This window comes from Diachasma alloeum, unplaced genomic scaffold (genome assembly GCF_001412515.2).
Source record: "Diachasma alloeum isolate Michigan unplaced genomic scaffold, Dall2.0 Dall_scaffold_00197, whole genome shotgun sequence".
Taxonomy (NCBI): Eukaryota; Metazoa; Arthropoda; class Insecta; order Hymenoptera; family Braconidae; genus Diachasma; species Diachasma alloeum.
This window is the reverse complement of record NW_021680362.1, coordinates 1,658,571-1,681,415: the sequence shown is the minus strand read 5'-3', so window position 1 is coordinate 1,681,415 and position 22,845 is coordinate 1,658,571. Positions and strand designations below refer to the sequence as shown.

The 22,845-nt window shown below is 35.0% G+C and overlaps 3 protein-coding genes across 3 annotated transcripts; 2 read left to right on the top strand and 1 right to left on the bottom strand.

Moving 5' to 3' along the window:
* Positions 1-3,658: 3,658 nt before the first annotated feature.
* LOC107048802 lies at positions 3,659-12,714 on the top strand. Its single transcript, XM_015272213.1, has 5 exons — positions 3,659-4,254; positions 8,106-8,398; positions 10,668-11,024; positions 12,191-12,304; positions 12,397-12,714. The coding sequence occupies exons 1-5, from the start codon at positions 3,972-3,974 to the stop codon at positions 12,670-12,672; spliced, it is 1,323 nt and encodes a 440-aa protein (XP_015127699.1). The 5' UTR covers positions 3,659-3,971; the 3' UTR covers positions 12,673-12,714.
* A 1,034-nt stretch (positions 12,715-13,748) lies between these two features.
* On the bottom strand, positions 13,749-16,527 carry LOC107048752. Its single transcript, XM_015272108.1, has 4 exons — positions 16,305-16,527; positions 14,779-14,961; positions 14,456-14,662; positions 13,749-14,039 (listed from the first exon to the last, which is right to left on the bottom strand). Exons 1-4 carry the CDS (start codon positions 16,467-16,469, stop codon positions 13,749-13,751), a joined length of 846 nt encoding a protein of 281 aa, XP_015127594.1. The 5' UTR covers positions 16,470-16,527.
* A 109-nt stretch (positions 16,528-16,636) lies between these two features.
* On the top strand, positions 16,637-20,782 carry LOC107048767 (zinc finger protein 543). The gene is made up of 3 exons (XM_015272128.2): positions 16,637-16,727; positions 18,434-18,975; positions 19,226-20,782. The coding sequence occupies exons 2-3, from the start codon at positions 18,582-18,584 to the stop codon at positions 19,708-19,710; spliced, it is 879 nt and encodes a 292-aa protein (XP_015127614.1). The 5' UTR covers positions 16,637-16,727; positions 18,434-18,581; the 3' UTR covers positions 19,711-20,782.
* The last annotated feature ends 2,063 nt before the right edge of the window (positions 20,783-22,845 follow it).

Below are 22,845 nucleotides of genomic sequence, written 5' to 3'. Positions count from 1 at the left end.
GAATTCTAGAAAATTCTAGACATTTCGAGGACATTCTCAGAGTTTCTAGAAATTTTGAAAAATTTTAAGGAGTTTCCAGAAAATTCGAGGAAATGCAAGGAATTTCTAGGAAATTCGAGGGAATTCTGGGAGTTTCTAGAAATTTTGAAGAAATTCTGGGAGTTTCTAGAAAATTCGAGAGAATTCAAGGAGTTTCTAGAAATTTCGAGGAAATTCTGGGAGTCCTAAAAAATTCGAGAGACTTCAAGGAGTTTCCAGAAAATTCGAGGAAATGCAAGGAATTTCTAGGAAATTCGAGAAAGAGGCAAAAATCAGGACGTAATCTAAATAACGACTCAACGATGTAAAATTGATTATTCATAAAATTAAAATGCTCTTTTATGAATCATCCTTTAAAAAAAATATATATATATATATATATATATATATATATATATATATATATATATATATATATTAAAAAATTTTCTCAGATTAAAAAAATGCTTTCGAACAGTGCAATACGATAAATAAAATTCAGGCCTGTATTTTTAAATAATAAAATCTCACCAAAATCTTGCATATTGAAAATCTTGAAATGATCTATCGGAAATGATGTAATCGAAAAGAATAAGTGAATCTTATCTACATTAACGAAATTATGAAACTGATAAATTAGTGAAGGTGAATTCATTGATGAAGGCAAGAATCAATGAATCCCCAATGAACATTGAATATCCAAAGGAAACTTGTCAGAGGCCCACGGCCACTGAGCATTTCTCCCCGGCGCACTGGATGCTTGGGTAGAAAGGCGGAGAAACCTCTGGAAAAGTATCTCCGCAGATTGAAATGGCTCTTCAAGATGCCTCAACAATTTTCCCTGAAATTCCACCGCCGGAGACGAAACAAAATGCCTCAATGAAGAATAAATGAAAACCCATTGAGTATTTCAATGTAAATACATTTATAAATGCATGATTCTAATTAGCGTTTCGCATTACTCCGGCGCTGGATCTCTATGGAATATAAAAAAACTCATATATGTACCGTAAACTTGTGATTAAGTATTAAAATTTTTCGTAGCGAGTGCACGCAAGTCCCGAACCGCAACGATGTACAGTAAGGATGTGAAACTTAATGTTAAATATAAATTCACGGATGCAGTATAGTTCTATTTTTGCTTTGTACATCAGGAAAAATTAGATTCAATGCTCATCAAATTTGTCAATAAAAATTGTCAGTTGAAAATGTTAAACATGGGGAAAATGTTGAGACCATTTAAATGAAATCATTTATTGAGGAAAACCTCTAGTAAAAATCAGCCCCGATGTTTTATTTACTAAAGTATTGTAATTTTAATTGATTTGCTATTATTACTTTGTTTTTTTAAATTGTAATTTGTAAATTTTCAATGAAAAATGCAATAAGTATATTAAAAAATAAAATACTCTACGAAGTTTTAACTAAAGTATTGCAATTTTTATTAGACTTATTGTATTTTTCACTAGAATTTTAATAAAAACACAAAAACTACACGATTACTACAATTTAGGTGTTAATTTCAAGGAAATTTCTTGAAATTTTGATAATTATGTTGTAGCTTTATAGATAGAAAAAATTGAACATGAGGGACACGATATGATCATATGATCATATGACTAAACAATCAATCTAGTCCAAACAAAAACTATAAATTTTTTTTGAAAAAACTCAAAGAAATGATCAATTCTGTAAGTTTACAAAAAAATGTAAATTAAGAGATACCAAAATTTAAAATTCTTGTCAGGACCTCTTTCGACGCTTTATTGCTCCTCTACAAAAAAGATCTCCCCCAGAATCCCAAATATCTCAAAAAAATGGTCATGATTTAGGATTAATCTATTTCGCGAAAGATAACGTGAAACATCAATTCACGAGTTCTTGCTACAATTTAAATTCTGCTTCATCCATCAGGACAAATTGAAAATTAATAGCAAGACATGATTCAGTAAACAAACAATCTATTTCCTACATTAAACATCAAGAATAAAAAAAATAAACCTGCGATTATGTCCCAATCCAAAGCTACCAATTTTTCTTTAAAAGCCTTCGTTAAAGCTTTATTTCTCCTCTCCAAAAAGATCTTTACACAAATTCCGCCATTTCCCATAGAATCCAAAATATCTCGCAAAACTGCTGATGATTTAGAATTAATTTATTTCACGAAAGACAATGTGAATTACCAAATCACGAGCTCTTGTTATGATTTAAATTCTGCTTCGTCCATCAGGACAAATTGAACATTGACGGCAAGGCATGATTGAATAAACAAACCATCTATCCCACACATTAAATATCAAAAATGAAAAAATAAACTAATACATATCTTCCAATCCAAAAGACTTGCCAAAATTTTTCTAAAAACCTTTTTTGAACCTCTCTTTCTCCTCTCCAAAAAATTCCTTCACACAATCTCGCAAAAACTGGTGATGAACTGGTAAATTATCAATTCACAAGCTCTCGCTATAATTTAAATTCCGCTTCGTCTATCAAAAATAAAAAAACTAAACTAACACATATTTTCCAATCTAAAAGACTTACCAAAATTTCTCTCAAAACCTTTTTGTCATTCCGGCCGTAAGGCAGCGCCTCCGCGAATCTCTACCTAGGGCCGTCATGACAAAAAATATTGTTCGTCATACGGCCAAAAAAAACTTTTCTGACGAATATGATTGCAGCCCTCCCTCGCCTTCGGCTCGTGCTGCAAACTTCGTATTCGCCAGAAAAGTTTTTTTCGGCCTAATGACGAAATATACTATTTCAAAGCTGTCTTTCTCCCTCCAAAAAAGATCTCTCCAAAAATTTCGCTCCCTCCCTCAAAATCCCAACTACCTCCTGAAAACTGGCGGCAATTTGGAACGAACCCCCACAAAGAGGCGCATTCACCGCTCCCAGCGCCTGATATTCCCAAAAAATCAATCATTCCTCAAAAAGCAAACGCGAATAACCCGGTACACCTCTATCCCAGGACGACGCTGGCATGTGCACACCGCAAGTACAAGTATTTTACGTGTAAACACACTATACTATTTCCTTCAGGTGAATGCCTGTGCCCGCGAAAAAAAGCCACCGCGAGTGGAAACGAGAGAGCGATAGCTCCCAAGAAGGAGCCAAAAAAAGACAATCAATTCACCGTGTATTACCCGTAGCCAGAGTATGACTGGAATGAGAGAAAAGTTCATACGTACAACTCTTGATCTGGAGTTGCGCTTTCGCCAATCGTTCGAAAACCCATTGGACGTATTATCCGGATAATGGGGCATAAAACTCGAGCAGATTCTTTTTCACTCGCATTATGAATTTTTTACCCCCCTCCTCCCCCTCGCCCATCACGCGGTAATTTCGCAATCCCGGGAATCTCTATTTCACTCTCCTCTCATTTTTACGTAATTTAATGACGATAATTTAATGACTGTAATGGCGTATACTAATTTAATGATAAATAAATGGAGGAGTAAGAAAATACTGGAGGGAAGTAAAATGTTTTTGGCCATCGCGGATGGGAGTTGCAATGGTAATGCATGAGTTTAATGAGAGAACGATTGCAATTTGCCCGATCCCACTTGTATTGGTCTCTGGGCCGGCGAGCTTATTCTACCAGAGACTCGGGGAGCGCCAACCAGTCGTAGTCAGTCACTGACCAAGCGCACTATTACGCTCTTACTCCGGGGCATTACTACACTCCGGTGAACAATTATTTTCCAAGTGAACGGAACAGATGTGACGATTCCTCCCAAATCACTCTTAATAATGAGTCAATAGACCAGAGAATAAATTGAGAAATAATAAAATTGAAGGGAATAATTATTAATTGTTGGTTTTATAAATTGAAATTGTAGTTCCGATGAGTGGTAAACAGGTTTTGTTGAAGTAATAATCAATTGTTGGGAGTGAAATGTGGAAATTGATGATTGAAAAGTGTGAAACGAAGGGGATTGTCATAGAGAAGAAATATGGATAAGGGAATAGCGCTGGATTGCACGGTGAGGAGTCAGGAGTCGAATGTGTCGGATGTGTCGAAGAACTCCGGGGGCACTGGGGACTCGAAGACCGAGAGCTGCAGGGAGTCGAAGCACTCGAAGGTGGTTTTGATACCGAATAATTCCCCGCAGGAGAGGAGGATCGCCGAGCGAGGGGAGGATAATGGGGAGAAACGAAAATTCGAGGGGAAAGATGAGGGGAAGAGGAGTGATGGCAATGTTATGATGCTGACGTCCTGCGGACAGTTGTTGCTCGGTGGGTATGAAGGGGTAAGGTGGGTTTATGGGGTTCTAGAGCAGGTGGCACGGTCTCGGGGGGAGGGGGAGGGGGCATTTGCAGTCGTAAAAATTTTATAGAAATTCCGCGCGTGAAGGACACTTATTGAATTTGTTCTGAGAATTCTATTGGAGTTCTGGTAAAAGTCTGTTGGAGATTTCGGCTTTTCTGTTGAAATTGTTGAGTATAATTTTTTTTCGCTGTATTTTTAGGTGTTTTTCGTAGGAGAATGCGAGCAAAAATTTGTGAACTCATGAATAAGTTAAATTGACAAGGGAATAATTGAAAATTAAATTTCTGTTGATTTTTATTCTTCTGTTGAAATTGTTGGGCATAAATTTTCCATTTTTTTTCACTGGATTTTTATTTGTTTCTCATAGTAGAATAGTAGAATCTCAAGAATTCCGGTAGAAAGGATTCCAGCAGAATAGTTTAAGTTGAAAAAACAACGATTAAAAATTAAATTTCTGCAGATTTTTATTTGTCTGTTGAAATTCTTGGGCATAAATTTTCTGTTTGCAGTATTTTTTGTTTCTCGTAATAAAATTGAAGAAAAAACACTGAGGGAATTCATGATCCTGAATTCTTGCAGTACTATTTGCACTCGTGAAAAATTTAATAGAATTTCTTTTCTCGAAGAAAAACTGTAGAATTGCTAGTGGAACTCAATGAGAATTCTACTGGAGTTCTGTTTAAAGTCTATTGAAGATTATGCCGCGTTAGGGTGTCATTTTGCATAAAAACTCGTGGGCATTAATTTTCTAATTTTTCCCGCTAGATTTTTATTTATTTCTCATAATTAAATCCACGAAAATAATCCCAAGAGCATAAGCTGCATCAAACAATCAACATTCACCGACTTTTTTCTACTAAAAAATAACGATTGAAAAACACGTAATTATAATAATTAAATAAGTCGCATAATTTTAATAATTAAATGAACAACATAATTTTCAATATACTTCTGATAAAACCGCGTTAGAATTCTTATGGAGTTCTCGTAGAAGTACTATTCCCCATAAAATTTTTTCATGTGTAATTCAGTAGCGAAGCGGTAAACCGGGTTAAGTCGATTTTGAGTATTGACCAGTTTTTGACGAATATCTCGGAATTTATAAGAGGTAGCAAAATTTTTGTCACGACCTTTTTTGTAGAGCTAATTGAGGGTTATAAAAAAGGTTATGAAGAAAATTTTGCTATCTCTCTTAGATTCCGAGATATTAATCAACAACTGGCCAAAAGTCAAAACCGACTTAAATCGGTTCACCGCTTCACTACTGAATTTTTCTTCAATAGAGATGAGACAAAACGTAGTTGGCATGGAAATCCATCTAATCGATGGATATAGTAGTCAAACGTTCTTGTGGATGTTGTCATTCAATTTTTATGTAATTAGGCGCATTCTCTTCGGTGGAACATTCTCTATCGAGTTACCGAACGGCTTTCTCATTTTTTGTGGTTTTATTTTATGGGATTATTTTCACATTATGGAGACAATCAACTTTTGAGAAACTATATTTTTCTTCTGGGCATTGGTCGTGGGAATCAAGCGGAAAGTTGATGACTTGAGAAAAGTAGGGGAGGGGGGAGGAGGCGGAGATCCTATTTGACGTAATGATAATTTTCAATCAAGGGTGCCAATTACGTTTCATTAAAGTATTTTTTTTTATTTACCTCCCTTTCACTAGTAGCGAAAAATGTTATTAATTAATTGTGATCGGGCAAGATTTTAATGCAAATCGAAAATTGAAATATTTTCAACATTTACAATCGAATCCCGGAACTTCCACTCAAGTCTCGATAGATCCCAGAAATTTTGCTATGGTTTTATTATTTAATCTCTGAAGATCTAGATTTGATTCTCCATTTTGCACAGTTAGAGAACATTTGGAACAGCAGAAAAAATGGAAAGTTCACATGTTGCGGAAGATTTATAAAATATCTGATAAATGGCAAATTTCTGGAATTAGGACGTTTTTTTCATAAATAATTTATAAACAATCCAATTTCCATCGTAAAGAGTCTTTTTCGAAATCGTGAAGAGATTTTTCATGTAGATAATTTTACAAGACGGAGGAAGCTTCTTTATGAGAAGGAAGTGATTATTTTCAAAAAGTGATTTCTCGCAAAGTGTTGACCTCCATTTTCACAGAGAAGAAAATGTGAAATATCCACGAAATATCATTTGTGCTTCCGAATTAAACCGATGAAAACGTGATTTTTTTTTCGATTTTCTAATTTTGGGTGAAAATGTCTAGAAAATGTCATAAAACGTGAAGAAAAGGGGTTTTTAAGAAATGTCTGTATGCGTGTAAATATCTATATGCGTACGTCCAGAGCTGTGGCAATAACTCGAGAATAGTTAGTGCAAAGACGCTGAAATTGTCTTCCGAATGGTACCACTGAGATCCAAATTTGTGCTAAATTTCGATCGTTCGAGTGGTTCGTTTTCTGCAGATCTCTCCTGAACCATTCGGCCGATTCGGTTTTTTTTTCAAAATACTCATGACGAAAGCTACACAGCAAAAAGGAATGTCTGAATTTCACACACCTTTTGTAGACATTTTTCAGACACCAAAAAACATCTGAATAAAATGAAAATTTGTCTGAATTTCAAACATCAATTAAGATATTTAGGCACCTATTCGTTTGAAATTCAGACACATTTTCGTTTCATTCAGACTTTTTTTTATGTCTGAAAAATATCTGCAAAAGGTGCGTGAAATTCAGACACTCGTTTTTGCTGTGTATTCAATTAAAAGGCCCGAGTGGATTATCTTTCGAACGTGATCTTGGCTGTTTATTTATTTTTAAAAATTAATTGATCAGGTCTCGTCATGAGTATTTTTTTTCAGCAATGCCACCTGTTCACACTTTCAACGCATTATACACTGTTAAAAATTTTTGCCTGAAATTTCCGGTACACTTTTTGGAAATTTTTATCGAATTTAATTACCACTGAAATTTCAAGGAATTTCGTCATTGAAAAGTCAGAATTCGGAATTTTTTCGTGGAAAAATCAAAGAGAACTATAAATTTCAGTTCTATCTTTCTCTAAAAATAAATAGAAAACCAGAAAATTCCGGTAAATATATTCTAGAATTTTCAGGCCAGTGACACTGAATGCCATTTAGGGAAAAAAAATCACTGGAAATTCAATGTAATTTGGCACATTCAAATTCAATAGCGAAGTGGTATAGTATATTCTGCTACTAGTGCGTAAAGTTCCACTTTTTCACACGCACGTGTAACACATCCTATTTTTTGTGGCACCTGCCGAGTTCACTTTTCGAAACGGTAGTGGAGGTAATATGGTTGTTTTTGTGCACGAGTGCGTAAAGTTCAAGAGCGTGCGGAAAACAACCGTTTTCGGCACACTAAACCGTATCGAAAAGTGCACTTTCGAGGCAGGTATCACAAAAAAACGATTTAAATCGACTTACCTCCCAGTTGAGTTTTTGAGGAATATTCTCGAATCTAAGGGAGATAGCAAAATTTTCGTAATTGCATTTTTTGTAGCATTCAATGGGCTCTCCCAAAAAGGTTATAACAGCAATTTTGCTATCTCCATTAGATTCCGAGATATTAATTAAAAACTGGTCAATAGTCAAAACTGACTTGTACCGTTTTACCACTTCGCTACTGAATTAGATTGGAAGTTGAAGTAAATTAAGGAACTCTCGACTTCATGCTCCTTAAAATTCTGGAATTGTACTGAATTTTCAGTGAAACCTGAAATTTCATGATTTATTTTCCCTGTCCATGAAATTTCATTTTGTTCTACCAGCGTATGTGAGAATAATCTTCTGTATTTCGTTCTCCCCAAATAGGACTCGTCCTCGTGGTGTTCGGAGTCCTAGTGCTCGTCCACGGAGTCTCCCTCGGCTCGTCAGGTGCAGGCCTGTGGGCGGGAGCCGCTGCCCTAATAGCCGGTGCACTGGGTCTCGTTGCAACTCTAGCTGACACAACATCAAAGAAATCCTCGCATTCCAGTGGTTTCGCAACGGCTCATCTCGCCTCGAGTCTTGTGGCCCTTGCTCTATCCAACATGTCCACAATAACCGCGCTAACAGCAATCGTCAGAGACCTAAGATCCACACCTGACGATGTACTACTTCTACCGGCAAGTCGACAAAAATCGTTCCCCTCTTTTACTCTTTATTTTGTATCCCCGAGGCATCATTCATATTCACTCGAGGCTCTTTGGCCTACATCCACCGGTCTCAATGAACCAATCGCGGATCGCTCACGCTCGGGCAGTCCTTCACGGGTCTTCACATTTTTTAGAAATTCATAACTCAATCGAAACTGATAAGATCTCGGGAATAGGCTCCACGCGCTTGATAGAAACTATTGGAATTGAGTTCTGATGACGGAAAAATACTTTTGAATCGAGAATCGGTGAAAGTTCACAGCCAAGGCTAAATGCGGTCAAATCTCGGACTCATCAGTATGATGGGCACATTTTTTTATTGGATTGAATAAATTTCTACTCGGTTTATAGGCTGTTAGAACATGACTCTTGAAATTTCAAATATAAAATCTGAAATTTTCAATAACGAGAAATTCATATGCATTTTCCATTCACATTTTATTGACGAATCAGGTAATTTCGGGAATATTAAATGGAATTTCAAGTTTAGGTTCATAAGGCAATGGAAATTATTTCATAAAAAACTTTTTTTTTATTCCTTATGGATTGAATAAATTTGTTGGGTTTATAGACGATTGGAAATGACGTTACATTTCCCATTCATGATTTTATTGATAAATTAGTTGATTTGTGGAGTATTAAATGGAATTTCAAGTTCAGGTCCACAAGGCAATAGAAATTATTTAATAAAAAACTTTTTTTATTCCTTATGGATTTAATAAATTTCTGTGGAATTTATAGGCTGTTAGAAATGACGTTACATTTCCCATTCATGATTTTATTGACAAATGAGTTAATTTCTGCAGTATTAAATGGAATTTCAAGTTCAGGCCCACAAGGCAATAGAAATTATTTAATAAAAAACTTTTTTTTATTCTTTATTGGATGGAATAAATTTCCATTAGGTCTTTAGACTGTTATAAAATGAATCGAAATTTCAAAAAGATTATGCTGAGATTTTCACCAACGACAAATTCATATGCATTTTCCATTTATTTTTTTTATTGGCAAATCAGTTAATTTCCGGAATATTAAATGGAATTTTAAGTGTCAGGTCTGCGAGGCAATAGAAATTATTTACTGTTATGGAAATTCCGGCAATTATGATTTCGAATTCTCAATTTATGCAAGATTCAACAGATTTTAATTCACTTTTTACCATGAGTTCGAAAATTCATGCTGTCATTGAAATATCAACAATCACTTGACACGAAAAAAACTATTTTTTTATTTTTCATTGGATGGAATAAATTTCCACTGGGTCTATAGACTGTTAGAAATTAACTCTCGAAATTCCAAATAAAAAAACCTGAAATTTTCTACACGAACAAATTCATATGCATTTCTCATTCATTTTTTTATTGACAAATTAGTTAATTTCTGGAATATTAAATGAAATTTCAAGTTCAGCTCCAGAAGGCAATTGAAATTATTTAAAGTCCTGGAAATTCCGTTAATTAATATTCTAAAATGTCAATTTATGTAATTAAATTTTTACTATGAGTTTGAAAATTTAAGCTACCATTGGAATATCAACAATCACTTCACACAAAAAAAAAAATATTTTTTTGAATTTCAAATTTGAATAAGCAAATTCCTTGAAATCAATTCAAATTCACGTACAGCTATTATATTTTTTATTTATGTTTTTTGAAAATCGTCACCAGTATTTTCCAGTTTTATTGCAATTTTTTCATCTCAGACGCCAATTTTTTTAATCTACTGCGCAATGAGATTACGAAACTAGTGATAAAAGAAGAATTGTCTTATGATGTCATAACGCAGATGTTTCGAATTGTTCATAGCTAATTTTGTTTTTCTTGTTTAATAAATCTTTTTGAAAAAAAAGGAAAACAAAATTAGTTATGAACTAATTAATTAATTCAACAGCGAAGTGGTCAAACGGTTTAAGTCAATTTAATCTTTAGTTCAGTTTTGGAGAAATTTTTCCGAATTTAAGGAAGATAGCGAAATTTTCATAATAACCTTTTTTGTAGAACGAATTGAGTCCTACTAAAACGGTTATGCGAAAAATTTTGCTATCTCCCTTAGATTTCGAGATATTCATTGATGACTGGCCAATAGCCAGAATCGACTTAAACCGTTTGACCACTTCGCTACTGAATTAGTTTTCAAAAAAAAAGATAAATCTTTTTGGAAAATAAATTGAAAAAATGAATGCTTTCATCATTTTACATTTAATTTGATTATTTATTCTGCTTCATTTTCTCTGAATCAGAGCGAAGACGGAAAATTCGTGGAGATAGAGAGCGATTGGGGGGGACTATTGGCAAGTATCGGCCTCCTGTTGAGTAGTTTGGTAGAGCTACTTCTCGCTGGATATACGTGTGTCACACTGACCCCTAAACTCTGCGGATGTCTGAGTGAACAGAAGCACGAGAATCAGTTGGATAATGAGGTGGAGATCGATGCCGTTGGGGGAGAGTTCGACGGTGATACCGGGAAATTGAAGACGCGGAATATGGTTCACCAGTGGGTTATCGCTCAGACTCATACACCTAAGACACCACCACCTCCACCGACCCCTTTTTACGTCGTCCATCAGCCGATGGTGCCTCTGCATCCGATGATTCAGGTGAGAAGAATCATCATAACAGTTCAGTCTTCCCGATACGCACGAAAAAATTTCATGGAAACACTAGCGAATTCGCTAGAAAATTGTGTTGAATTTCTATTGAACTTTCTACTCGTTTTTCATCCGTTACAAAATCCCGCAACTGAAATTTTCTGATAGCAAAAACAATTTTGCGTGTTTTTTTATTCGAAATGTTCAATGGAAAATATTCGGTGGAAAAAATCTGGGGAATTTTCCGGTAATCAATTTCTATGTTGATTAATCATGAATTTTCTTCAATTTTTGCGTTAATCTTTCAATTCCACAGAGATGTTGGATGGATACGAGAAAAATCACGTGAAATAGTTGAATTTTATTGTGATATTGTCATTATTCATTATGAATTATGCGTTATTGATATAAAAATATAATTTATTGGACTGTTACTGGAGATATTTTTCTATGGCTTGTGTAGATGTAAAACTAATAGTAGCATCAAGGAAATGAAGTATTCCATTCTATTCTATTTTGTTGTAGTAATTTTGTTGCAGTGAATCTACAAAAATAATATTCATCTACTCCTTTTCGTTAAAAATCCGTCGAAAATCCAGAATATTTTGGAATTGGTTCATTTCACCTACGAAAAAATTCCATAGAAAAACCTAGAGAATTCTTTAGAAAATTCTGTTGGATTTCTATTGAATTTTCTCTTAGTTTTTGACCCATTCTATTGAAACATTCCGCAATTTATATGCGCGTTTTTTAAAATGAAATGCAATGAATGTTAGAAATGTTGATTGGAAAATATTCTACCGAAAAAATCAGTAGAATTTGATTTTTCTACGCAACTTGTTCAATTGAGATATTTTCTACAAAAATTCATCGGCTAAAATTTTCTCCTTCTGTCTTTTTGTTTCATTTTTTTCAATGAAAAGAGAAGAAAAATAGAGTAGACAAAATCTAGAAAATTCATGGCAAGAAATTCCTATACAAAGTGTTGCATCAAAAAATGAAATTCTGATTTTTTCTAGAAAATATTTGTTATGGGCCATTTTCTATTAAAACAACATAATATAAAATATGATATAATAATATAATTTTCAATGGAAATCCAATAGTAATTTTATCTTGCGTGAAATCCCTTTCTCTATGGAGAGGAAACTGCATTGATGTTTTTTCCTTTAAAGGCACCTTATGGGGGTCCGCATGGAAAATACCCTGCCCATTATATACCCACGTACGGCCCAGTGCCAATCGTTCCTCATTTGATGGCATCCCCAGGTCGACCGCCAATGCAAATGGTAATTTGACTCTTCTGTTTTTATGCTCCACTATTAAAAATTTGTGGCTGAAATTTCCGCTAACTCATTATGCTCATTATCCAATTTTCTAGTATCGTTCGCGAAGAACTCGCTATCCACCTCTAGAGCACGAGGAATCATCAATGGATCAGCGACGCACTCGCGACGCAAAAAATCAGTCGACAAAGCCGATGACTTCGATCGACGAGGATGAAAACGTTGGTGATTTGGCGCGCACCTACACCGGACTGGACAAAAAAATATCCGAGGAGTTTATATCGATTTGCATGGATCCCGAGCGTAAATCGAAGGCGTCCAGTCACCACGGGAGTGAGATCGGAGGCTCGAGTGCAACAAAAAATTTATGAAAAAAATACTCATAAGAACACTCTGATCTATCACGTATGAAAAAATTCAGTAGAAAACCTAGCGATTTCGCTAGAAAATTCTATTGGAACTAGGGGGCCCCCATGATCCTTATTCTGACCCTTGTGAACCTTAATCTGATCCTCGTGACCCTTGTCACCAATAATTTTACCCTTGATTTCTGACTCTTAATTTTGGAATCTTAATTTGAATTTTTATAATATAGAGATATAGAGACCCGTATTTTGACCCTTGTGACCCTTAGATTCTGAACTCCATGACCTTCATTTGGAGGCTTAATCTGATCCTTGTGACCCTTCTTCTGACCCACATGACCCTTAATCTGGCCCCCGTGACCCTTAATCTGACCCTTGTGCCCTTTAATTTTGAAGTCTGAATTTTGAGTACCAATTTTTCATCACCAGAAGTCCATTTGAATTTTTATAATGTAGAGAGATTCTATAGATTCTCTATATTCTATTTCTATTGGAATTCTATTGGAATTCTATTCTATATATATATTCTATTTCTATTGAAATTCTCTTTGAAAATTCTATTTATTTTTTGCGCTGATTCTATTGGATATTTGATAAAAAAAAAGTTGATAGATTTCGAATTTCTGTTTGAATTTTTCTCCTGTGTTTTTTTCTATTAGAATGCTTGGGCATCAATTTTCCAACTTTTTCCACTCGGATTCTGTAACACAAAATAAAACAAAACCCAACGGAAAAAACTTGGAAAATTTGTGCCCAATAATTCTAATAAAAAAAATCTCAAGAGAAACGTTCGAACAGAAATTCAAAATGTATTGAATTTTTCCTGTCAAAGATACAATAAATCAGCACAAAAAACAAATAGAATTTTTCAATAGAATTCCGATAGAATTTTTTAGCCAATTCGCTAGGTTTTCTATTGAATTTTTTCATGCGTGATGAAACATTTCTGTAGATACGATAGTTCGCCTCTGATTAGGAGGAATTAATCAATTCCTTACGAATGTATAATATTAACGATAAGTACTGATGACGCAATAACTGCCCAATTTTGTTGATGAATTTATTATAATATAAAAAATTTCCTATGTATGAATGTGTGCCTCGTAATTCACGTGCAGAGCATGGATTTTTTCAGTATTGTTGTGATAAATTGCCTTCAATTTCTCGAGACGTTTCTCGAGCACCTCCTGCTGTTCTGCGAGCATACGAGGCACTTTTATTTGCTCAGCTCTCCTCTCCACTGCGAGGTGTTTCGATCTCTTGAAGTATATTTTAAGGTCGTTATTCTCATCCTGCAGCCGGTGCAATTCCCGCTTCAACCATTGATTTCGAATGAATATTTGGTGGATTAAATTCTTGGTCGAGTCGACACTCTCTTTTGGACTTGTCTCGGAGGTATTTTTCTCTTTCTTGAAAGGGAAATTTTGGGTTTGAGAGCGATTGCAAAAAATAATTCATTTTGTTTTCTGTCGTTGTTTATCAGGTGATGAGGAAATTCAGCAGAGAAATCTAATGAGGGAATTTTATTGCATTTTTTAAAAATTTGATTTCAAAAATAAAAAGAAATTCATTCATTTATAGAACTTATTCTCTTGAGATTTTTTCAATTGAAAAAATTTTGAGAGTTGAATGTTTTTTTCATTTGCATTTACAAAATCCGACGGAAAAAAACTAGAAAAATTTACCCTCAAACATTTTTAGGAACAAAAACAGATACGGAATAAGTGATATAGAAACATTAAGATAATTTTAGCAAATGCACTAGGTTTTCCTTTGAATTTTCTCACACAATAGGTGTGAGCAAACGTACAATACTAATTAGTGTCGACAACTTCGACATGTCCTTCCCGTCGTTTTTCCAATCGAACTTCGGTGATATTTTGTGCAATTTTTCCAGTATGCTGGCGGTTCTCTCTTTCATGTGCATCGTCAGATGGTGGAATTTTTCGTTCATGGTGTTTTGACTGAAGTGCATGACATCACCTTCATCTTGCACCTGAGGATATTTCGGATATCTATTTTTTTCTAATGTAGTGGGACAACGTTTTCGTGATTCATTGTGTATGAAAAGTTTAATGGAAGAACCTAGCGTTCGCTCTGAAGGATACCAACTCTGTAATCCACAGTCTCGTCAACTAATTTTCGAAAATCTGCCAAATCCCTCTCCATGGACTCGATAAGAATTTTCCCCCGATCTTTGAGGAACGGTCGCAGAGAGAAGATGAATTCCACTGTTTGTGTTATCCTACCGGCCCTCACTTCGTCCAGTACCGATTGAATCTCATCAGGATCATCCTGATATTTTTGGATATTTTAAGGAAATGATGAATACAAAAGTAACAGATAGTTTTGTATCTTAACAATTGAACATGACAACGATTCTGTGCCCAATTGCGACTACGTCTCCACTCGAGAAATATTAAAAAGTGTTTTCCTACAGCTCAACTGGGCAATTTATTCTTCAGTGATAAAAATTGATGAAAAAGGTCAAAAGACCTTCGCCCAGAAGAAAATTACCCAAAACGCCAATTGATAAAAACTGACTAACCCATTTTCCCTCGATCTCTATAAAATATAGTGCAGCAGTCCCTTTTTGAGGAACAAAAAATGATTACGATTACTTTGGCGTCACGATTTAACTTATGGTTTCCGTACCATTTTCCCCCAGAATTACCGGAAAAATAATGAAAAAATTTCATCTCCATTATTTCTCCTGAATTACAGAGATTCTTCACAGAAGACAGAGGTTTATATAGCGTTCCACATCTTGTGGCATCACTGGATATTGCTGGATAGGATTTTGGAATAGGTATGAAGGGAGCCAGGATAATTTTCAATATTAGTTGACATGACAAATTTACTGAAAAACTTTGAAAGTCCAAACTAAGATTTGAACCCGGAACCTTCCGCTTATTTATCAGGTGCTCTCCCAACTTAAGGGGAGACTACTATGAGTTTTAAAAGTCGTGGGTTATTGGAGTAAGACTTTCCATACGTTGAAAAAAAAAATTTTCTATTGTTCGTTTGCCCGAAAACGCTTAAAATGCTAAAAACAGTCCAGGGCCTCCCATTTTTGAGCTACAAAATATTTTTTTTTTCAAAATTTTCGGAAAAATTTGTAGAACAACAATTACGAGCCAGTTTTTCGGAATTCGACTCCTACATAGCTGATTTCGGTTTTTTTCATATAAAAAAATTCACTATTTGTGTAAAAAAATACAAAAAAAGCAAATTTAGCCATGTAAGAGGCTAATTAAAAAAAAAATAGCTCGTAATTGTTATTCCACATATTTTTCCAAAAATTTTGAAAAAAAAAATCCTTCGCAGCTCAAAAATTGGAGGCCCTGGACTGTTTTTAGCATTTTAAGCGTTTTCGGGCAAACGAACCACGAAAAAAAATTTTTTTGCAATAATTATTCGTTTTCAGATCTGTATAATCGATCTTCAACGTATGAAAAGTCTCACTCCAATAACCCACGGCTTTTAAAACTCATAGTAGTCTCCCCTTAAAGGAATGCAATCGTCCATTTTGCCCCACCCTCCCTCAGAAAAATATCCGTCAAAACGCCAATTGCCAAAAACTCAATACCCCGTTTTGCCCCGGTCCCTGGCAAATGCAAAAAGAGATCAAAACTCACCGAAGCCTGCAGTTCCGCCAAAACATCGGGCGATGGGCACTTTTTCCCGTGAACTTTGGATCGTTTTCGTTCAATCCCGATGTTTATGTCTTGACTACACGTGGGCACATCATCACAACACGACTCGTCGAAGTTTTCGCGTTCATAGCGAATGGTTCTGTCCATTCTCAGTCTCAATTTTCGACCGTTGATGTTATTCGCGAGATCAAAACACTCACCATGATTGGAGGGAACCGGTGCAAGACCCGCGATTTGAGCGACTGCGGTGGGTTTTGCGTATTTTGGAGACACCAGCGGCAACACCGATGCATTCACTAACCAACCAGCTGATTTTCAAAGATGGCTGTCACTGTACAAACAAATAAAGTTTATGGAAAAACGATCTGATAAACACGCAGTTGAGGCATCAGTGGAGGACAAATCGTAAGTTTTTTTTCGGATTTTGTTTTTATTGATTAATTGAGACGAGTTGAGGGTGAGGCGAGTTTTCGCGGGTGTTGAGGGACTTTACCCGGTGAATCGGAGAGAATTTTCAGCTACTTCGGCAGTCGATGGCTCACCTTACCTGACCTGCTCAATACAATTACGACTTCTTTTGGGGTGTCTAAAACAAATTAGGATTTACCGGGTTTTTGGGTGGTTTTTCTCCGTGGTTTGGAGGGCGAGGGGAGTCTCGGGGGCTTCACAGCCACAGGATCGTGAATTGGAAATTTTTATGATGTTTAGGCATGCGAGTAGATAATATCGAGATGATTTTTTTTGTATGGAGAAGAATAAAAACCAAAAAATGATTCGGTGCTATCAATTTTTGAGGAACATAATTCAGTTTAAGGGGAATTTTCAATAAAACAAGACAAAAATTGCGAATTTTGTTCCATTAATTCTGTTTTTTTTTCTCACACTTTGAGGAGTTTTCCGAAATTGAAAGAAAGAATTGGAAAACATTAATTTTCAGAAATGAAATGTATTTCTTTAAAAATGAAAATTTAGATGCTGTTTCTGCTTGCGAATAGATAATATCGGGATAAAAATTTCCTTTTTATTGTATAAAATAGAATAAAATTCAAAAAATGATTTAGTGCTCTCAATTTTCGAAAAAAAAAAATTTTATTTAAGTGAAATTTTCACTAAAACAACGAGAAAATGCGAATTTTGGTCCATTATTTCTGTTTTTCTTTCTCACACTTTGAGAAGTTTTTCGAAAATGAAAAAAAGAATTGGAAAATCTATGAATTCCCAAAAAAAGATCTTTCTTCGAAAATGGACATTTTTATGTTGTTTGTCTATGGCAATAGATGATATCGAGATGAAAATTTTTGTTCAGGTGCCTGAAGAAAAATAAACTGCAAAAAATTATTGAGTGTTCTCGATTTTTGAGAAACGTAATTCAGTTTAAGGGAAATTTTCAATAAAACAACAAAAAAATAGCGAATTTTGTTCCGTTAAGGCCCGGGTTTATCTTTCGAACGTGATCTTGATTGTTTTTTTTTTATTTTGATAATCTGAAATGATCTCCAATTGTTATTCAGTCTTACATAGCCCTGGAGTCTTCAAAAAATATGATTGTACAATCAAAAAAACGTTGAAAAAAAGCTGAACATTTTCAAAGAGCGTTTTTTAATAATATTAGGAAATAAAGCTAATAGGGAAGGAATTGCAAATTAATAATTTGATGTATCTAATGGCTCTTAGGTCGTCATTTGTCACAGTAGTCAAAGACTGTCAGATCGTTAGTTACCATGATAAATTATCCATTCACTATTTCCTCTCTATCGGACTAATTTCTCAATCTTTATTAAAAACTCCCTTTGAAAATGTTCAATTTTTTCCTATTTTTTTTATTGTACAATCATAATTTTTAGGGACTCCTGCGTGATGTAAAATCCAATGGAAATTGTGATATATTTTACATTATGAAGATGGAAAAACAATCGAGATAACGTTCGAAAGATAATCCCCCCGAAAGCAAAAAAAAATGAGAAAACTTGAAAAATTCACTTTGAATATCGAACAGTCGAAACGAAAAACAAATACAAATCTCGTTGAATGATTCACCCAAAAGTGTCTTTCAGCATCAACCGAATGCGTTTGCCCGCAAAACATAATTTCCTCCCCATATTCAATTCCAGGAGTAAACAGAACCGAAACCCCCAACACTCCACAATAAAATCGTTCAAATGCTGAGGGAAAAACACTCGCTGGGTGAGTTTGGGGCCCTTGAAATTGACGTTTCATCCCCTAAGAGTGCATAAACCGACTGCATCTCGTTGGAGAGACATGGCATACGAGCCCAGAACCTCCAAGTATCCTCCAGAAATCCATCACACTCACCACCACCCACGCTCAGCCGACCCGAATGCTTACCCGTACGCTCTGCACCCACCGCAGACCGATGAGAACCGCAACGAAAATAATTGTGACAATAAGGAGACCCACAGACGTAATTCGCACACTTCATCTGGAACCCAAACAATCCAGAAGGTCGACGCCGCCACGATGACTGATCCACTGAGGATCGACTTCAGACTGACGTCTGAATACCTGGCGAGGTGCTCCAATAATATCGGAGGGCCTTACGGATCCAAGTATGAAGAGAGCAGTGAGAGCACTCACAGCTGTCATCAGGCCAGGACCAAAGTCGAATATGATGTTGAACCTCGACATATCAATGGTAAATATTTTTCTTGGATGACAATTCATTAATTAAGAACAGTCCGAGAACAGTTCTTCGTTCAAGATGAATTTATTTTATTTATTTATTTATAGTGTTTATTTTATTATATTATTTTATTCTCTGCAAATTATTCAGGCCAAATTCGTTTCTCGCAATACAACATCTCCAATAGAAAAATTCTACTGCAAGTCCAAAAATCCCCGACCCTCCAAAAAATCTACAAAATAAAATTTATCTTTGAATGTAGGAATGCTAATCTATCACTGTCCAGAGTGTGCATACCGTTTCCAAGACCGAGAGAGTCTGCACGAGCACCTGGAGGAGCACCGTCAGCGTCCGCACATCTGTGACATATGCGGTGTGAGTCTGAAACGAAAGGAGCACCTGGATCGCCACAAGCAGGGGCACAACAAGGACCGGCCCTACCAGTGCTCGATGTGTTGCAAGGCCTTCAAGAGGAACGAACACCTCGCTCGACACATGATCATCCACTCCGGCAGCAAGAATCAAATTTGCACGGAGTGCGGGAAGGCGTTCTACCGCAAAGACCACTTGAAGAAACATCTCCAGAGTCACAACGGTACCAGGGGAAAACCACTCGGGGACAGCCACCAACAGAGCGTCAACAGTCAAGTGGAGGGACAGCAGAACTCCAGCACCGATGGCCTTGGGAATTTCGCCATGATGATGAGGCAGGCGGGACCACCTCCGTTCTCCATTCTGCGAACCTAAAGACATGATCGAGGGAAAAAAACTCAATCTGAGGATCGATTAGAATGAAATGACAAGGAATTTCATTCCAAATAAGAAAATGACTAAAATGAACCATTTTCAATTGGTGATAATTCGAGATCGGCTGAGTGAAATTCCACGAGTTTTTTTTTTCATTTTGAAGATATTTTCTCCGGCATCAAAATGAATTTTCATTCATTGAAATCGCATCGTTTGATCGAGAGATATTGATGGATTCAGAAGGCGTCTTTGACAATTATTGAAAATTTTTCGAAGGAATTTATGAGCAAATCGTTGTGTTAATTTCAATAATTAATTCCTCGATTAGAATGAAATGACGAGGAATTTCATTCCAAATGAGAAAATGACTAAAATGAACCATTTTCAATCGTTGAGAACTCGAGATCGCCAGAGTGAAATTCCACGAGTTTTTTTTTTTCATTGTGAAGATATTTTCTCCGGCATCAAAATGAATTTTGATTCATTGAAATCGCGTCGTTCGATCGGGAGATATTGGTGAATTAAGAACGCGTCTTTCACTGGAATTGTAGTTTGACAATTATTGAAAATTCTTCGAAGGAACTTATGAACAAACCGTTGTGTTAACTTCAATAATTAATTCCTCGATTGAATTGTCATTCGCCTTGAACTTTTGTTTTCTATCGTATTTACCTGTGACTTTTCAATTTAATCTTGTTCTTTCATCGTTTATTTTTATTCAAGAATTATCGTTCTGTATTTATCCTACAGAAAAGCATGAATCAATCATGAAGGAGGATGATGAGCGAATAATATCAACTCCAGATTTTATAAAAGTAATAACAATAGTAAGAATTTTTTTAATAGATTAAAACAAATGAAATCGACTACTAACGATGACATCACGTGCGTAAATAGAACGTAAGATATCTAATTATACCGATGTTGCAGCCTAATTTAATGTTAATTTAATGTTTCAACTTTTCGATTTATTGTTATTGGTTAAGAATATCGAATCAGTTTTTTTATTGCTTATTATTATCTGCACGACGAGGGAGAAGTGTTAATGTACGTTTTTTTTTATTTAGATTGAATTATGAAGAAGTTTGTTATTCATTGTAACATATTTCGAATCAATAAAGTATTATTGTGTAAAAATGAGGAAAATTTCTTTCAATTTTACCTCGTTGATTGCAGGGTGGGACAGGTAAAAGAAATGATTATGAAACTTACTTTATTACAATCTCTTTTTATATATAATATAATATATATAAGTATGTACGTGAATACATACGAATATACCATGTATGGATTATTACATATAGCAGCAATGAAAAAAATTATTAATTTTAAATCGTTCTTGCCAACTTTTTTCATCGTCTCTCGTTTTATCGAAGATTTTTCACTGGAATTTTGATGCTCTCCACGTGCTCTCTATATAAAAATAAAACACTAGGGTCCTTAGACATGTGGCTCTATATTACACTTTTTTTTTTCTTTTGATTTGAGTGAATTAGAGGTTTCGTACGATAAATCATTGAAATTTATTTTGATGATGCACGTTATTTTAGTGGTTAATGTAATGAAAAATAACGGAGAATTCGAGATCATTCTAGTTCTAACGAAATAAAAAATACAAGGCAAGACTCCCGTCATTTTTTTTCCTTTATTTTCTCATAGGCTGGTTTCTAATTGTTTCTCTTTCATTTTAATAACACTATTGGGAAAGATCATTATTTTTTTTCCTTTGTTTTATGCTTTGTACTATGTCGAGGAATCGTATTTTATTATTTACCATTTATTATTATTTTATTAGTTCTCGTTTACTTCCCTCGCCCTGGCTGATTTCTGGATAAATTTTTGGGTTTATTTAGGCGAAAATTCACGTCCACACGTTCCTCTTTATTTAAATTATAACTATGCTAGGGGTAATTATTTCGTGTCCTTGGGGATCTTTTTATGCGACGGCTGGAGGGCACACACTCTTCTATTTCATACCCATTTTTTTTTAATTGGAAGGAAAATTGGGCTTTGGTGAATTTACTGAGAATTTCTATTGAATTTCCATTGGTCATTCCCTTCATATTTTTATAATTCTCTTGTAAAATACTGCACTATTTTGTTGATGTTCAACTGGAAATGTGCAACAGAAAAATAAAAGTTTGTTAATCTTTTCCCATCGAATATTTTCTATTTAGAATTAGAATCGTTGTTACTAAACTCTGTCTATTGAATTAAATAGTTGATGAGAAATTTCAATTGAAATGAAAAAATACCTGTTTAATGTTTTCTATATCCAGCAGTAAAAAAAAATCACGCAAAACCCCGATTGAAAAAGATAGGGATGATTTTCAATGAAATTTCAGTAGAATTTCCTGGCAAATGCGCCAGATTTTCCTATTAAATTTTTTTTTCATACGTAAATTAGAGAAAAAACCATGTTTTTTTTCGATAATTCAGACAATTTAAACGGTGTTTCCATTACTTTATTTTCCTCTCTTGACAATGCGTAGAAAAATATCTCTCTCCGTTCGTCAGCTCCGAGTTTTTATTCAGGATAATGAACTTGGTTGCATCAGGGTATCTAAACAACACTAGCCCAATTTTTATTCCTCCCACTAGAATCGAAGTGATGTAAGGAGATATTGCCGCTGTAATTCCTTTTGAAAAATTCAATACAATTTTTTTCTATAAAATAATTAGAGTACGTTTCACGCGCCAATGACTCATCAGTGGCAATTTAATTCGCATTTACTCATCAAACATCGTGAGGAATATTTTAATTTTGAAAGACTAATGGAATAAGCACGATATCTACTTGAAAAATACCAAAAATATCCGATAATTCACATTTTTTCTCAATCGAACTGAGGGATAACGAAATCGAGTAGAAAATACGAAATTCTTCAAATTTCAAAAATCAATATAAAAATTGGACTTTCCTCTTTCCTTCGGCTCTGAATGTTTTATTCGAAATTTTATTCACTCGTAAAGCTAATCGACTTAATTTATGCTCATTCACCATTCGCTCTTCACTTTCATGGCTTATTATTTTAAATCATTACTTATGCTCCATCATTTCTTGAGTAAAAGCTAACATTTTTCATTTCCTTTAAATCTTGTATACAAACTTAGTCACCTTATTGCTAGTGTACG

Bases quoted from the DNA above. Each gene is read 5' to 3' on its own strand.
- LOC107048802 (XM_015272213.1), top strand. From the start codon at position 3,972: ATGGATAAGGGAATAGCGCTGGATTGCACGGTGAGGAGTCAGGAGTCG. The intron at 4,255-8,105 runs GTGGGTATGAAG...CTCCCCAAATAG, and splicing joins CTGCGGACAGTTGTTGCTCG to GACTCGTCCTCGTGGTGTTC. The intron at 12,305-12,396 runs GTAATTTGACTC...CCAATTTTCTAG, and splicing joins GTCGACCGCCAATGCAAATG to TATCGTTCGCGAAGAACTCG.
- LOC107048752 (XM_015272108.1), bottom strand. From the start codon at position 16,469: ATGGACAGAACCATTCGCTATGAACGCGAAAACTTCGACGAGTCGTGT. The intron at 14,962-16,304 runs GTGAGTTTTGAT...CAAAAATATCAG, and splicing joins TGGCGGAACTGCAGGCTTCG to GATGATCCTGATGAGATTCA. The intron at 14,663-14,778 runs GTTGGTATCCTT...AAATATCCTCAG, and splicing joins ACGAGACTGTGGATTACAGA to GTGCAAGATGAAGGTGATGT.
- LOC107048767 (XM_015272128.2), top strand. From the start codon at position 18,582: ATGGCATACGAGCCCAGAACCTCCAAGTATCCTCCAGAAATCCATCAC. The intron at 18,976-19,225 runs GTAAATATTTTT...CTTTGAATGTAG, and splicing joins TGAACCTCGACATATCAATG to GAATGCTAATCTATCACTGT.